The 17969-nt window shown below is 44.4% G+C and overlaps 1 protein-coding gene and 1 long non-coding RNA gene across 9 annotated transcripts in view; one reads left to right on the top strand and one right to left on the bottom strand.

Moving 5' to 3' along the window:
• LOC142774539 (uncharacterized) overlaps positions 1-4824 on the top strand; it is a 39548-nt gene extending 34724 nt beyond the window's left edge. The window contains exon 3 of the long non-coding RNA XR_012886437.1: positions 2907-4824. This is a non-coding gene — a long non-coding RNA (uncharacterized LOC142774539). The remainder of the gene's footprint in view (positions 1-2906) is intronic.
• Positions 1-17969, bottom strand: part of dnc (phosphodiesterase dunce) — a 626001-nt gene that overhangs the window by 12705 nt on the left and 595327 nt on the right. For all 8 annotated transcript variants that reach the window (XM_075874918.1, XM_075874916.1, XM_075874917.1 and 5 more), the window contains 3 exons: positions 5769-5870; positions 4972-5027; positions 2996-3108 (listed from right to left, as the gene is read on the bottom strand). In XM_075874918.1, the coding sequence (XP_075731033.1) occupies positions 2996-3108; positions 4972-5027; positions 5769-5870 (271 nt within the window). The remainder of the gene's footprint in view (positions 1-2995; positions 3109-4971; positions 5028-5768; positions 5871-17969) is intronic.

Below are 17969 nucleotides of genomic sequence, written 5' to 3'. Positions count from 1 at the left end.
ACAATCTGCTGTTTCAAACGAAAAGCAAAACGTGCATTCCAAACATAGCACTATTTTCACTACAAGACAACACACATTGGCCTGCTGTAGCCTATTCGCATAAACAATGAAGCTTACGGGACAGAGCACGCTGAGACATGAACGAATGGTTATAATCTTTCTTGGCTTTAATCTCAAATTTGATTTTGAAGCAAGACGGCGACCAGTAAACACGCTACTTGTTTACTTATTTTTATGCAATAATGTGGTGCCTTACTTGTACCACTCCTGCGCCATATATATTATCTATGTACCTTTTTTTTATTATACAATCATATCTATTTTTATACTGCAATATAATCTATAACGACAACTCTGGTTCTATCAATCTCTCGATCCCCACCCCCTTTTTTTGTTTGCAATATATTTCAATAGTTTCTTGCTTATATCAACGGTTAGCCAGTGAGTACTTTCGTATACACTGTAACCCAGAGCCCAGCGTAAGATGGACCCCGATCCTGAGGTATTGTTCAGTGAATATCCCGGCGTTTCATTGCAGTGCATTCAGCAGCCGCGATGGCAGCAACAGCTTGTGCTGGTTTGAACAACGAAACACAAGAAACATTGTTTCTTGCTGTTCTACACAAAGCGCTGGCACTGGCTCGTTTTCACGATCGATTCTGCCTTCTTATTTTTGTGGACAAGTTGCACACTGTCTGTAATTCAAGAAATGACAGTTTCACCACAAGGGTCAACCAATCAATGCGATAGCAACAAATGGTTGTGTTATACAAAGTATAAGCAGACAGCTAACTCTTTTGGATCCGATATCACGTAACTCTGGAAACGTTAGTGTAAGAGAATAGTGCCGCTCCATGGAAAGGTGCTCTTTTCGCGCAGTTGCTTCGCATGGAGCGCGCAGCACATGGAAAGGTACACGCGCTGCGCGCTAATCGCCTGTCGAGATAGCGCGCGGACCAAGCGAGACCCCACCCACCCTCCTTACACTCTTTGCGTCCCTTCATGCTGGTTTTGAAGGCGAGTTGGGCGTCTCGTCTCTGCATGTGCAGCAGATCCAACACGCGGGGTAATCTTATCCCTCCGGGCAACGGAGATGGGCCGGCTGGTTTGACAACTTCAACATCGCCCCTGCTCGCACGCGTGGGGCAGAGCTAGGGGCCAAGCGGGAAAGCAAGTTTTTCAGAGCGGCGAGGCGGCAGCTGCGTGCACCTGATCGATACTCAAATTGGTATGACATAACATGACTGTATCAAGAGCGTAAATGCTTAGTCATAACATAAAAATCATGACATGTATGTAATGATTGCGATGATTTACATTTCATGGTCTTGATATACTCTTGCGATGGTTTCGTTCACACGATGTTTTGCAAAACTGGTATGGTATGACATGACTGCATGGCGAACATAAGTGACAGACCATAACGTAGAAATCATGGCATGCAGGTCATGATTTTCATGTTATGACTAGTCATGACTACACGCCCCGCTCATGGTGCGCTCGCGGTCGTTTCGCTAGCTTCACATATACCGAATTTGGCATTACAGGACGTGAATGGATGACGAAAGTGCATGACACGTGTAAACATGATAATCATGACATGAGTGTCATGTAAGAACATGACAACATACCACACTCATGATGCGCTCACGGCCCTTTTACGCGACGTGAATTGACGACAAAGGTAAATTACACGTCCAAACACGATCATCATGACATGCGTGTCTTGTAAAACAAGACTACATGCTACGCTCATGAAGCGCTCACAGCCATTTCGATAGCTCCACATATAACACATTTGGTATCACGTGACGTGTAAGACATGACTACGTGCTGCGCTCTTAGCGCACTCGCGGCTGTTGAAGTCATGTACAGCATAATTTACGTCCGCCTCGTAACGTTGTGCTCATTTTAAAGTGATATATCGACCTTCCTCATTCGTGCTTCGCATATCATCGATTCCCACAATACACGGGATCTGCCAATTTTTTACAGTGTACATATACATACCACCGCTATGCACCGCACCTTCGCCGCATAGCGTTCTGATTGGCTGCGGCGGGCCTTGGCGGGTGGCAAAAAATCCACCTTTTCCATTTTCCTGTGCTGCCTTCTGGCGTTTCGGTAGGAGCCAGGACAACTGGCATTGTTAGAACGAAGGCCTCCGAGACCGGGAGTCGCTTCGCGACTTTTTCGCTTCGCGACTTTTTCGCTAGGGAAGGACGCATGCGCCGCAGCGTCGTCGAAAAGGCGGATTGCTCCAGGAGCGATCGCAACATTACGCCTCGTTTTATGCCCGCTTCCGCCGCCTGGAGGGGAGGTTTTTCTCGCTTTGGCAGCCCAGCCTTCGGTGTAAATGATCATTTTAGGGAGGTAGGGAGGGCGTAACTGTGGGGGTTCTGACACCCCCGACATTTTTCTTGCTTTAACTGTTTGGGTGAATGTAGCCACCATGTTTACGAGGTGTCTCCTGATGGGAAGAGTACCAGAATCTTGGAAGAATGCTAACATCATTTTTATACATAAAAAAGGAGATGACAAAGACTTCAAGAATTACAGGCCGATCAGCTTGTTCTCTGTAGTATACAAGCTATTTACAAAGGTAATTGCTAACAGAATTAAGGCCACATTAGAATTCAATCAACCAAAGGAACAAGCAGGATTTCGAACAGGCTACTCAGAAATCGACCACATTCGTACTATCAATCAGGTAATAGAGAAATGCTCAGAATACAGCTAACCACTATACTTAGCCTTCAGAGATTTTATGGAGAACAACCTAGTAACTTAATACAGAGCAACCTAGCCTTTATAGAGAACATGACTGTGATGCCGAGGGTAAAACCCGTCAAGAGTGTCCGTATAACTGTTATCGCGATAACAGCATGTTGCTCGTTCTCTTTGAGATCAATTCGACGTCGCAATCCACAACTCGTTTGAGGGCACTGGTGTTTCGTAACTTCAGCTCCACGCATGCGCTACGACGAGCACTCACTTTGCTGGACGCCATGTCTCCCACAGATCTGTGAGACTGTATCGTCTCCAGCTGCTCGAGGCACCATTCAAGCTCTTTCACGGTGGACGACGCCATCTGACTGTACTCTTCCTCTGGAAGAAGCAAATTATTTGTTCGATTATCCGATATGCACAATCAAATACACGGAGGAAACGGGCAGAGGACAGGCGAGAGAAAGCTTGAATCGCGCATAGTGTTCAACTATTGCATGCATGTTATTGCTTCATGTCAGCAGTTGACATTGCTGTTCTGTTGCATTATGTTTCATGACGGTAATGTTCCATATCCCTTTATGATGCGCATAATCTGTTCGTTGCAGCCAAATCTGTAAATGGAGCAGGAGCCTCGGTGCCTTTTGCTCTTACCACATTTCTGTAATGTTACAGAATATAGAAAAGCTTTCTTTCTTTCTTTTACTAACAGGGGCACACTACCTGCCTGCTTTTTCTAGAGGAGGGAAGCGATACTCTTAATTAGGTCCCGTTTAAGGTGCTGAATATAGCCAGGAAACCAGACATTCTATGCTGTGGTTTTCTGATTAGAGGAAAACATGACGTTATTTAATCAGGACGTGATTAAGAGTGATATAGAGAGCAAGGGCCTCAAACACGCGGGCCGCATCACAAGGAATAAATTTTTGTGACTTTGCTAAATGCTATTCACACTACTTTCTCGTTTATTGCGATTAATAAGGCCCTGTTCGGGAGGGCTCCAGACAGGAATGGTCTCAAGCATTTTTTTCCCCGAGGAACGTGCTCCATCATGCCGACCGACAGAAGGGCGTGAAAGGGTCACTTTCAGGCCTCCCCAGCACTTGCTCTCACCAAGCGACACCTGCAGTGCACTCCCGCGCACTGGCTTGCACCCCCAAAGAAAAAATTCTGCCGACGACCATGTGCCCAATGCGGTCAGTATGTTTTGAGACATCAATTCGATATCTTTCTCGAAACCTACGTTAAACCTGTGCGCATATGGCCCATTTGTTAGATATAGAAGATGAATTCTTTGAAATGCCACCGTTAGGTGACATTTTGTTAAAATGCCTCCCGCTCTGACTTTCTTCACTGTTCCGGACTAAATTCGGCAATTCGGCCCGCTTCCTAATATTGAGTTTGAGACCGCTGATGTTGAGGAAAGGAAAATAGGAAGAGAAAATAAGTAAAAAAGTGCAAAGAAAATCAGCGTTATTTAAATTTGTTCATACGGCTAGCCTGGAAAAATAATAATAATAATAATAATAATAATAATAATAATAATAATAATAATAATAATAATAATAATAATAATAATAATTAAGACAGGCACTACGAGACGGTCTGCAAGAAAAGAATGTACAGCTTGCGCTGTATAGGTAGAGGCAGGAAGTCATGAAGAAAAAAAAAACAGCGCAAAGAAAAAATGAAATGTTTTATGCAATATTACGTATTAAATAATACAATGACGCAAGTGACATCACTCAGGTTATAGTGACGAGAAAACGTACAACATGATTTGGAAATATACTATACAATTGAGAAAAAAATCCAACTACGAGATACTACGAAGTACATATCATAACCAAGCGAATCGCAATGCGAAAATACTCAGTATTTAGTAGACGGAACCATTTAAGGTAAGTATACAAATGCATACATACTACGACACGTCGCGCCCCAAGAAAGTTAACCAGTTTGAATTGGTCACGATTCCGCATGCAATAAAATATAGGCTAATTGAAGCTTAAGGGTTACGTTGAGCAATAAGTAAAACTAAGGCAAATATTGAATATTGTTAGTCGGGCAATATACATGTTTTATATACTTCAAAAACGTGATGCATTACATCGCGCGACGAATCAAACAAGGGAATTCACACGATCCCCGTCCCATTTATAAATGCTGATACAAGATTCGCCTCTACTTTGTAATGTGACATAAAAAAAAGAAGGCGAAATGCGATCAACAACGTGCAGTCACCTGATAAAGAAGATCCGCTTGTGTTCGTGCCTGGAGAACCGGACGGTACCTTCATTCTGCAAAAGCGGTCAGAAAGTCGGGCACTGCAGTGGTACATATCAAATGAAAGTAGTGTAAAGCTTGCAGTGACCGTATTCAAAGGAGCCATAACACCCAATTTTCGATCATATTCTGCGTTATGTGCGTTATTACTTGTGAATTCACAAATCGACATTTTATAGCAGGCAGTCGAGCACTTCGTTCATAATTTCATAATCGAATATTTTTGTAAACACGCGAGCAGCCTGAGAGTTGGGCAACACCGCCGCACTCGCGAGCCGTGACGTAACAAACAACCATAGCTGTGCGAGCGTCTGCGATTCCGGCGAACGATATTGTTCTGCGGTCAGCTACGCGTGAAATCGAGATATTTTAGCTTTCTTCAGCTTGGCACTCAAATTGAACGCGTCGGCGCGTCACGCGCCTTAGCAAAATGGCGGTTGCCGGCGATGGCCGGGGTTTACAGCAGGCAACTCCGAGGGCTTGTTTGGCACGTAAATATTCTTTTACGGCCCACTTGTCACGTCTGTATAGGCACAATAGACTGTCTACTTCTAGTTTTCGCTGGAAGCGACGAATTGTTAGGTGAGCAGCCGCAGATATCAACGTTATTTTCAGACCGCTATGGTCCGTCCGTTACGACCTAAAAGTAAACTAGAGTGCGTCTGCTCGTTGCCGAGATTCTATAGTATTTATTACTGCGTATAAAACCATTAAAGTGGAAAAAAAAGCGGACACGTAAATAGGCTAGAACTCACGTGGGTGGGACGTCCTTGGTGAGATGTTTAATGTTGTTCAGCACACTGCGTAACGAGGCCAGTATTTGAGCAAACGGGGTGACGATCTGGTCTTCGCCATGCCTGCGTGAGAGAAAAAACAAATTAGTTCAGAAGCTTGGCGCCACAAACTGGAACTGAAGAAAGACACGTCGCGATTCTGTCGAGCCCGTTAAGTTGTTCCCTTAGACTGAACTCCAAGCAGCTCGGCTGCCAGAACAGTCTCCCTTTCAACGAAAGCGAATGTGTGTTACACGCTGTAGATCTACGGCACTTGCGATTAGCTCATCGCTTCTCGAATACCGACCTTCACGTGTTGTACATGTACTGTTGCCACACCTCTAGCTTCTAGTTACAACAGTAGCTAAAAGAACAGCGATGTCATCTCAGACGCTCAGTCATAAGTCATCCTACCCATAAAGGGACAGCATTACGAAAGAAGCCAATTCTAACTGGGACACTCCACCGAAGATAGCATTACGAAATATATTTGCCAACCCTCGGCCAAATTTTCGACAAAAAACAACGAGAACGAGTCACCGTAATCTCCACACTGCGACAAGGCAGTCATTAACTAAATTGATAGCGACAGTCAAGAGAGAGTATATATGCCGGCAAAATATCTGCATATCATTAAAGTGAAAGCTTTACGTGCCTCACGAAACAGGAAATTTGCCCGTCGTCGGCACCAAAAGCTAAAAAAAAAATCCCGTCCCACGATGACACCACCAAACAAAATCATCATGACGCCATAAATTACGTGACGTCATGTGATGAAAGACTGTGGGAGCCACCTGATCGACTGCCAGAACATGGTCGAGCGTCTGCAATGTTACACGAAAATTGCTAGAAACTATTGGCTACTTCTCAGAGTGATTCCACCACCGGATAAAAGCTTGAACAGTAGGAAGGCAGTTGCATGGCAATTTCGCAAACCCGGTCTGTGCATATCATGGTCCGAAAGATGATAAGCGAAACGAGAATGTCAAGCACTGTGGGGTGAGAGGCACCCTCGACTACATAATATGCGAGTGTGGTAGTTCCCCACAGGGACTAAATCAAATTTAAATTGTATAGAGGCCTGGGAAGCCCTGCAGCTGCGGAGCGAGGACCCTGCTTCACAGCGACAAGCCTTGCGGGAGAAGCCGCGAGGAGTCGGAACAAGAGCTTCGCCTGCTTCTAATCGCGGATATGCCGGCACCGGTCGAGCAGGGGTGCCGGGGACTCTGGGGAGTAGGGGGCCTCCTTATTTGGCGGAACAATAAAGCTGCCATCATCATCATCACAACACGATTGAGGTCCCTAGATAAACACGCTGCCATTGTAGCGCCCGGGCGGCGAACAAAACCGGAGAGCGCGCAATCTAGAGCTATGAAAATGAAGACGACGCTTGGCAACCATGGGCATGTGAAGCCACGGCTCGTTTTTCTCCCCACTGCCTTAAAATACGTCGTCAGAGAAGAAGAAGATGAATTTCGCCTTAGAACGTGCAAGGGACCCTGCGAGTTTCTTCAACGACGAAGACAAAGTTTACATAACGTCCGCGGAGAGCTGCGAACAAAAAGCTTACATATTGTTCGTAGCAATACTTCAGAGCAGAAGGGTTGCCGGTTTTCTAGATACGCGCCAAACACACGAACGCCGGTGGAAGAGGGGGCGCTAAACGCTATGTGTCAGTACAAACAGCAGACGTTTTTCTCTTCCTCGTCATCTTCGCAATCTTGTTTTCCCAGCGGAGGATAGCCAACACGGCTCAGTCAGGTTAATCCCATTTCCCGAATGCCCCTCTAGCCTTCTGAACATATATGCTCTGTCTTGGAGAAGAAAAAAAAAATGTACTAAACCACACAAGTAATATGTCCATGTTACACATAGCACATACCGCGACAAACCCCCGCCCGTCGTGTGACGTGGGAGAAAAAAGGGTGCGAGCCGGACAAGGAGGTTAGTATATATATACCTCCTAAGAGCCGGAGTAACTACATACATTGAAGTATATTACGTACTACGTATTGTCTTTTCGTGCGCTTTTCTTTCTTAACATTTACATTACATTGATTGATTGACTTGTGGGGTTTAACATCCTAAAACCACCATATATGGTTATGAGAGACGCCGTAGTGGAGGACTCTGCAAATTTTGACCATCTGGGGTTCTTCAACGTGCACCCAAATCTGAGCGAACGGGCCTACAGCATTTTCGCCTCCATCGAAAATGCAGCCGCCGCAGCCGAAATTCGATCCCACGACCTGCGGGTCAGCAGCCGAGTACCTTAGCTAGACCACCGCGGCGGGGCCAAAGTTACATAGCAGTTGCTACTGATAACATCTCCTATACTTTCCTTGGCATTATTGACAGTTAGTTCTTACAACAGCATAGAGTTTCCTGAACATTCACTAGAGGTACTCTGGCGCTAGGGTCTATGTGAGCTGCAACGCACGGCGCTTCAGCAAGCATGGGAATGACGGGTAGTACACGGATTAGTCTACACTTCTGGCTCCACGTGTGTTCGTGTCGCTTGGAGCTGTTTTCTCACGAAACAAAAATAAGCAAATGTGCAGCGATTGCGCTTCACCACCTTATTATTTTAGACTTACCATTTCGAATCGGGACACGAAGTTCAAAAGAGTTCGTGCTTTCTTTCAAAACAAAACCGAAACACAGCAATAAACGAAGCCACAAGTGCGATTCACCGCCCGCAAGTACAAAGACTAGGCACATCCGTGTACTAACCATCATTCCCATGGTCGCTGAACGATCACAGCGCCAGAGTCCTCTATAGTTAATTTTAGGAAACTTTATGCTCAATATTGTCGTGATCAAAACTTGGTGCTTATATACGCATGGTTAGTTATAGCACCAACACTATTTATTAGGGGTGTTCAAACAGTAAGATTTGTAGCCGAACAAATATAAATACAAATCGAATACTTCTCTAATAGTTTTTGAATAGTGAGCCAACTATTTTAAAGGAATCCCTTTAATGGTCATATAAACAAATATGAAACAACCCGAGAAGTACACATTTTTATTTGAAACAAATGTTTGCAAGCTTTAACAAAGCAACGTTACAAATATTTTAACCGACCAAAATACCACAATTACGTAAGCCTATGTAACCTTGTAGTCCTAAAATATTTTCTAACTGTAGGTTGAAATACAGTAGTGATCACTGTATGCAAAGTGGCAGTTTTTTCAGCAGCTTTTAGCTAAAACAGATGCAGGAATATTTAAGAATATTGTTGAGTGAACATCATCATGAATCTCACTGTGAATATAGTGAATTGATGACTGTGCCGCTTGGGCGACACTGCAGCTTTAAGCAAAGGCACCTTAATACAGCATCGAACAAAACCTTGGGCTTCACACGTGCTATAACATCTATGACTCAACCAAGAAAGGTTACACTTCTCTGTTCCTGCGCCTCATTTCGTTCAGGTGTCTTCATCGGGTCTTATATTCGAAAACTATTACAAAAATATGCGATATATAGTTAACATACCCTATTCGATGGGATAACCGAATAGAATATACCTGCAATATAATCGCTACTCAAAATTTCGGAATAATTCGCACACCCCTAATGCGTATAATAAATTTAGCTATATACGTAGTAACTGGGTATGGGCTTGGTTGGACGAATGGGATGGTCGAGAAACGGGGCGAGCGCACCCTTACTGGCCCAGTAGCTGACGTCTACGCTTTTATGTATTATTATCGCTTATTGACAAAGTAGTTCGACGAACAAAGAACGAAACTGAACGACGGAAACAGTGTACGCAGCAGAGAATCGCTAAAAGCATTCCTCGACGCCTCGGTAAGCAGAACGGGTAAGCAGCGAGGACGCAGATCGTTTGCCTTACACCGAGCACTTCGCCGAAACTGTGGTTGGGGATTTAGGGACGTTGGATGGGGGAGAAGCTCCGAATTCAAAGCGCGCGGCGTTCCAGCACTTCGTCCTCGAGATGCTCAAGGAGCATTTCGACCAAATTTCCCCTGAGAGAAGGAGAAGGCTAGAGAGAGGACCCCCTCCTTCCGTCCGGTTGACGTAAAGCCGGGTCTTGTTCAGTGTCGGTTTGGCTTATCAAAGCTCTGAGTTGCCGCTCCTCACATCCTGATAAATATTAATAATAACAATAGTTAAAGCAGCTTGCACTAGCTGTTTTAAGACCGAATGACGTGCTTGGAAGCCTTGTTGGTTTCTCTTCCATTTTCTTCTATAATCTTTTGCTCTTACTCCGCTTTTTTTTTTCTGTCCTTTTCATCTCTTTATTTGTATTTATTTCTCCCTCTTTCTTTATCCATTTCTTTATCTTTCTTGCTCTTTCTGCATTTCTTATATTTTTTTCGCTTTTTCTATTTTACGCTTGCTTCGTCGTCTTTTTTTATATCTTTATACGTAGATTTACCTCCGTTACGCCAAGCGCACTTTTTTTTTCTGCTGTTGATAAGCGATCGTGATCAAGGCACTTGAGCGACAAAGTAAAATGACTTTTCCTTGCACCATCACGCGCTCAATAAGTTTACACATGGAGAGCGATACACCCAGGGAAGACGATACACGACAGCACACGACAGCCCAGCCCCTAAAGCGCTCCACACTTGAAAATTGCCACGTGGTTCCCAATGCATTTACCTATGATGACCAGAAGGCGAAAGAAACCTTCCTATTCTTCTGATGTCCTCCGAAGACTTTCCCCGCCCGGCGTGGTTATTACACTGCTTCCGTGATCGGAGAAATTCGTAGATTTTTGCACCTTTGAGCACATTATATGCCACTGCCCATAATACCGGACTCAACGACGTGGCAAAGAAGCCAAACTCTGTCACCACGGATTCAAGACTACAAACAGAAAAGAGCATCCTGTGACCTTGCCCGACGGTCGCACATACGCGCAAGGCCACGAAGGCTCTCTTGGCTTTTCGAGAAACACCGAGCTTCACAAGCACTTGTGAACGAACATCACGAGACCGTGCTGTGTAGTCTCAAGCTGACTATTTTTTATTCATCTCTTTCTTACTCTTCTTCCTTTTTTCTCTCTTTCCTTTCTCTTTTTCCGCTTTGCCCCAACCCAAGTGTAGGGTAGCCAACAGAGGCAAAGCTTGGTTAACCTCCATGCCTTTCCTCTTCACTTCTCTCGCTTTCTCTCTCTCTTTTGCACTTCACATTGCTTTCCGTTTCCTCTACGTACGGAGCCCACCTTTGACCGGAACGGCGATGTCGCGCGATCACCACGCGACATGGTCATCACATGACGTCACGACAACGTCATTACGTCGACGTCACAAAATTTGACGACCATCGACGTCATGATCACGCCATCACATAATCATGAATTCTGTCATCACTCGTCTTGACGCCACCGATTCCAACGCTCAAATTTCCCGTTTGATGAGATTTCCCAGGCTTTCATCTTAAAAAAAAAATAGAGATAAGTGATCCGAGTTACCGGCCACGGCCGGCTCAATGGTACACTGCTCGTACGAGAGCGAAGAGTGAATTAGTTTCTCGAGGAAAATGTACCAAAACATGCAAGTTGCGCCAAAAGTCATAACTACAAATTGACCAATGCGATTCAAACGCGACTTCGCCGGTATGTCACGAGAGGATAGTATACCGCATGTCTTATCTCCACGATCACCACATATCTAAGCTAAGCTGCGTCACCGTCAACATTTTGTGGCAAATGGGCATGTAGGGAAGGATGTTTGAGATCAACTAACGTGAAACCTGGAGAGGGGCGAAACATGCACAGATGTCTCCCAAATCGAAATCTTTACTCTTAACTGCTTTACTAGCCAGCGGTGCACTTATGCACCATCCCTTTGCAGACAAGTTCCAAGAAGGGTGTTTCAAATAGATAACTTCAACGTACATATGGACGTTTTTGTATCTGGTTTTAGATAAGAAACTTGAGCACCTTGGTAAATTCCGTGCGGGATTTTGACACTGCTCTAACCAAACAATGTTTTAGGAAGTGGCGACGAACCTTTAACTTGCAGTACGCAAAGTATATTGGTGGCGAATAGTATACCAATTTTCGTGGCGCATACCCGTTCGAGATGAATAGTGAAAACGACATTAGAAGCGGAGACCTTACAGAAGACATGACACGCCAACAAGCAGAGGGTGCTTCGCCTCTAATAGGTTGGAGCAAGACTCGGGCATGTGCTCGCGGTGAGGCGGTCTGGGAGAAGGGGGGTGCACACGTTAAATGAGCGGTGAACTGAAAGCCTCAAGCCCGGACACAAGTGTAGTTCTTTTTTTTTTCTTTATTACCCGAGTTTCTTCGTTTTCGCGGGACTTTACGAACTCACCGGCGATCGCGCTAAGACCACAGCGCTCAGGCGCAATGGGTAGCTGCGTTACGAAAGTGCTCTCCAAGCACCCGACGACAACACATTTCTGTCGCCCCTGGACCCAAGTCACGGGCTTTTCGTACGTACCCCATATGCTTCGCTCGTTTGTCAGGAAAGCACGCTTTCACATTCATTCCCTTAAACCAGTTGAGCTGTGCGAGCTAAAAGGTGTGTCGCAAGCAAGGAAGGCATGGTGCCGAGAAGAGAGTAACTAAGCTAGCGGGGAAAACATTTAAATACCGCGCGTAATTAAGGCAAGCTCGAGTCAAAAATAGAAATATGGGGAAAAATCAAATAGAAAAAGGAGCAGTGAGAGGGGAAACTTCCTTTGCAAGGAAGTTTCGCGTTGCCAAGCTTGAGGCTGCCCCGCCGCGGTGGTCTAATGACTAAGGTACTCGGCTGCGGATCCGCAGGTCGCGTGATCGAATCCCGGCTGCGGCGGCTGCATTTCCGATGGAGGCGGAAATGTTGTAGGCCCGTGTGCTCAGATTTGGGTGCACGTTAAAGAACCCCAGGTGGTCTAAATTTCCGGAGCCCTCCACTACGGCGTCTCTCATAATCATATAGTGGTTTTGGGACGTTAAACCCCAAATATCAATCAGGGGAAAAAAAAAAAACGAATGCGTGAGTGCAGGGCAGGGGCTATATTTATCTATTTATTTATGTGTTTTGATAATTTTTGTTGCTTAAGCTTTAGGTTCCTAAACCAGCGTATGATGATGAGAGACGCCGTAGTGGAGGGCTCCGGAGATTTCGCCCACCAGGGGTTTTTTAAAGTGCACCTAAATAAACCGGGGGTTTGAGCATTCTCGCCTCCGTCGGACTTGGGGAAGACGCAGGGAAGGAATGAAGAAAAAAGAGAGGCAGGAAAAAAAAGAAAGGGAACAGAGAGAAAGGCAAGCAAGCGATTATAGACGGTAAAGAAAGAAGCAGGAAATGAAAGAACGAATGAAGAAAGGAAGGCTTGAGAAGTAAATGAAACGGCAGTAAGAAAGAAGTGATCGAAAAAATAAACACTTTAAAATTTGCATTATATTGGACGTATTAGAAAACACTTTACGAACACCTATACCATATGTACTGCTCTGACTCACTCCTCCCCACGAAGCACAAAACCTCTAAAAACGTTTCGAAACGACTACAAACAACTAAAGATGTCTTGGTCTACGAAAAGGCCTAAAATAGACTTTTTTAAAGTAAAATTTTCACTGCCAAAATGTGTTTGCATACTGTTTTAGTACCCTTTTTTGACACCTACGGCATAGCCAGAGCCTATTCTGCCAAACAGGCTCATAAGGTCTATACTTGGAGACATTTTGTAGAGCGATCGGTACGTATCGAAAATAGCACCCGGTCGGCTGTTCCGCCTTTAATATAAGGTCTCACCGGGTTCGCCGCGTAACTTTTCATAGTCAATATGTGCGAAATTCGCCGGGAACCGCTCCGAAAATCGCCACGTTGAGGCGCGATAGCGCGTTCGTCTACAGATCGAACTGTTCCGAGCAGTTCGGGAGAACGGAGTTGCGTAAGCAAAGCGAATGAGTGTGTATCCTAACGAACGGTGCCGTGTTCAATATATTCGCACACAGTTTGCGACAGCGTAGCGGCAATGATAGCGGCGAAAGAAAAAGCTTCGGCCACCGCTGCGTTTCAAAGTAACGCCGCCCGCCAAGTACCGAAAGTTGTAAGCAACCGTGTCGACGCTGGCTAGTAAAACGAGAATTCGTTCTTCTTGATCTTTTTAACGAGCGAAGCTTTTGAAAAAAATTGAGGTAAAGCATCTGTCGTCCGCAAAATAACCTCAGCTCCATCGCTTATCACTTATCAGTAACCAAGTCACAGCTGCGCACCACCTGCGTTAAATATGGCAAAACCACGACAGCCGACGGAGACGGTTCGTGCAGCCGCCGCGCTCTACGAGGGGTTGTCACAACCACGTTCGCACGTGTTGTTTCTGTCGCTGAAGTTTGGACATTCTTGCAGGGTCTTTGACAGGCTGTGGTTCGACTGACAGGCTGTGATTCGACGTTTCACTTCGAGCATTGAAGAGCTTTTCTTGTAAAATAGTTTTGCTTAGACTCATCAGAGCGTCGGAAGAAATGCAGGATACGGTGTATTGACAGACAGAAAAAGAACAGCAGGAACGAAACAGACAAATGCCCCGGGCCTGATAACATAGGTGTCCAATACTGACATGCAATTATATTAACATTCCGTATGAAAACAATTACTTTCCTAATGGGCACGAGGGAAGTGCTGTCCACTCCGACTGTTGTCGTTTCTTTTCTATCTACTTTCCGGGAGACGGCCCGCACAGCGAAGAGCAAACACAACTCCGAGCGACGGTATACGCAAACAGGCACGCGGACTGCGAACACGCCGTCGCTTCTGTTTGCGCCTTCTCGGCATTTGCCGAACGGACGACGAGACGGTGTTTGTCGATCCCCTTTGGCGGCACGCTTCTCTTCCTGAAGGGCACCGACTTTCTTTGTCGTGTGACTGCCAGGTCCTCGGCACGAAAGGGCTAACTCAGGGCGATCAGAAGACGCAGAGTCACCGCTCGCACAATGGCGTAGCTCGATCACTACAATGCGTATAGCATTACAGTGCACATCACCCCACCCTAGGATCTTCATTGTGTGGCAGAGTGCATCTTAAGATGCGTACAAACACCAAGTACGGCATTAATTATATACCTTAAAACAATTAACTTTTTATTCAGTGGATCTAGGCGGTCGAGTCAAATGGGTGAAATGAAGTCCTTCCTGAAAGTAGTACAAGACCGCTTTGAGATTCCCGAGAGACGACCACAGGTAATCCCTGCGGAACGATAAAATCTGGTTAATTCAGAGCATCTGCCATTCACTGCGAAAAGGCTCTCAATGACGACACCGTCTCCCTCGTTTTCTGGGGGGGGGGGGGGGGGGGGGAGGATAAGCGAGCGCCCTTATGAACCGTCGCATGGCGAGCGTCGGCGCTGAGCCCATACAGTACTACCAACTAACTCCCAACTTGCAGATGCAACAATTGCGTCTTTTCATTTCCCCAACCTCTCCTCCTCCTAGCGAGTGTGAATCAACTATGCGGCAGGAAAGCATTGTCATGAATCGATGTATCTAGATTAACGGTTGAACGTCTGTCCGCAGTTTCAAAGCGGCTCATTTTCAGGAAGGACTTGAATTCGCCCATTTCACTCGACCGCCTATTTCCACTAATTAAAAAATTGATTGTTCTAATCTTTGTATAATTACTGCCGTAATTAATGTGTACGCATATTAAGATGCTGTCTGCTAAAAAATATAACAATACAGGTATCACGCAGATGTGTCCTTTTTGTATTTTTAAATTCATATTGGACATATTTCTTGAGGTACATACAAAAGCGAACACTTGCGAAAAGGTGTCAATTTAATTTTGTGTTTCCCAGCCACTCAATTTTCAGACGCGTCATCCTTTTTTTTTTGAAGTAGGTGCGGTTTTTTAGACTGCTAAATTAAAGACTATAATTACAGTGTGTCTGTAGCAACGCTGTTTCAACCTCTGCTTGCCGGCTCTCGGCTGACGAGGGGGTGACGTTGACAGCTTTTGAGAGTCGATGACGACGTATTACCCGAATTTACTTCAGTTTATGATATTGTTAGTTTATTTATCTATATAAAATGTAAGCCTACTGATCCAGCCACTTTGTTACTAACGGCAAACGGTATATAAAATTATTACAAATTCGAAGAAAAAAAATAATGCGACTAGAGTTTCTTTCAGACATAGTTAACCATATATAGGCTATCCTATGATATATACCAAAGCACACGTATGCCACTTGTTAACCAGACCCACTTGGAACTACTATCTTCATTCTCTAACACTAATATTCTCAAGCACCGACACTTTTCGATGCTTTTTTTCCACAAACATTACATGATTATGATTTTCCACAAACGTTAGATTATGCGGCATATAATGAACCCAGTGCGTCTTTGTTTCACAAGTTGGATATTCTACCTTTTGATTACTTACGGCAGCATAAAACCGCAGTCACCATCAATAATGTTATTGCACACAGTGTACCTTTCGATGTATCTATCTTTTTTTCCTCGTCCCGCGTCACTAGATGCATGACATTGCGGAATTTTATTCTTCCACCTACTAAAAACGTGTATGGTGAACGCTTACTACAGTTCGTAGGAGCTAAAGTGTGGAATAACATACCACTTCAGATTAAAGATTCTAAGGCTTTCTCGAGCGCACTCAAAAAATATTTGCTACATGTAGATCAATAGTAACGACCATGTACTAAGCCTTACACATAGTTTGATGTTTTGCCTGTTCTTGATTATTTCATTATTTATGAACAAAGTGCAACAATGTGTTCTATATACATTTCTGAGCATTTACTTCAACTTAAATTCCAATGATATCTTCTTGTATTTTTGTTCGTTTTTGAAAAATCAACGTTTTTTGATGTTCAGATTTTTTAAATATACAAATTGTATTCTGCTTGTATACTTTTTCCCGTTAGACCCCTTACTAGACTATGGCTATGGGTCTAATCAGTGTTGTGAATTTCTTGAAATGTAGTAATAACAACCTCAATAAAATGAAAAAAAAATGATTGGAATATACTGACTGAAGCATTTCCCTGACCTGCATACGATTCCATTTTTGTAAATACTGCTGTTCTTTCATGACTTCCTTGGAACTGCATTATGGGCAAGTTGAATTTGTTCACTTTTTTTGAAACCCTTCCATTGTATATGCAAAGACGTTGCGCTTGAAAAAGAACGCCCTTGAACCTTACTTTGTTCTGTTATTCAGAGTGTATAGCGTGTATGTTGCTCAGCCTGCTTGGACTTTTTGTCAGTCGCGTATTTCACAAATAAACGAATAAATACGAGGAGTGCAACATGTTCTTAGTTGTGCAGTAGTCATCTCACTTTTTGCTCGCTTATCGCTTGTGCGTCAGGTCTTTTAAGACGAATGTAACCATCATTTGGCGAACAGGATATATTTTCGCTTGCAAGGATTACGTGGCCGTTCGGACGTTCGAAAGACGTTCTTGTAATGTCAGTGCACGAGCAAAGGAGCTTCGCTAACTATACGTCGCAAATCGCGGCATTTGTGGCAAGCGATGTGAATACCACGACACGTTTCAGGAGTAATACAAAAGAATGTCGAGGAGACAGCGGTGCTTCAACGGCAGAAAAAGCGCGGCATTACAAAACGAACACTTGAAACCTTACGCCACTGCAGGCATAAGGGCATGCGAACTGCACAACGAGATGAAAGCGAAGACAGCGTGTATATATAGATGAAGCCATGAATCGCGATGAGAAAAAACGTTTTTTGAACGACAAGTGGGCGTGATTTACCGTGGTCAGTTAAAGTTGACCTACATATTAGACCAGTGCTCAGACCTTCAAAACAGCGTAGCATTTTACGCTCATTATACAGTCAGTTACCATTCCGAAATTGCGGCCTTGTAGGAGGGCTCTAATGATAGGATAATTCACGTATCGGAAAGCCTTAGCTTATCTGATGGCCTCTATATAGTAATAGATTTATCATGCAGGTTCAGTTGCATATTTCATATTTATTTATATTATTTTTTTTCGTTTATTTTCTTCATTTCTTCTGTGATATTTTAACCCAATCCACATACAGGGTAGCATTCCAGCGGATGACGCCAACGGACATGCACTATGCAGGTAAGGTGCTCACCTAAATAAAATTCTCGTACGTCACGTGAGTGAAATATGTAGGGTTTAACGTCCCAAAACCACCATATGATTATGAGAGACGCCATAGTGAGGGCTCCGGAAATTT

The sequence above is a fragment of the Rhipicephalus microplus genome, chromosome 10, assembly GCF_043290135.1.
Source record: "Rhipicephalus microplus isolate Deutch F79 chromosome 10, USDA_Rmic, whole genome shotgun sequence".
Classification (NCBI taxonomy): domain Eukaryota; kingdom Metazoa; phylum Arthropoda; class Arachnida; order Ixodida; family Ixodidae; genus Rhipicephalus; species Rhipicephalus microplus.
This window is presented reverse-complemented; position numbering and strand designations above follow the sequence as displayed.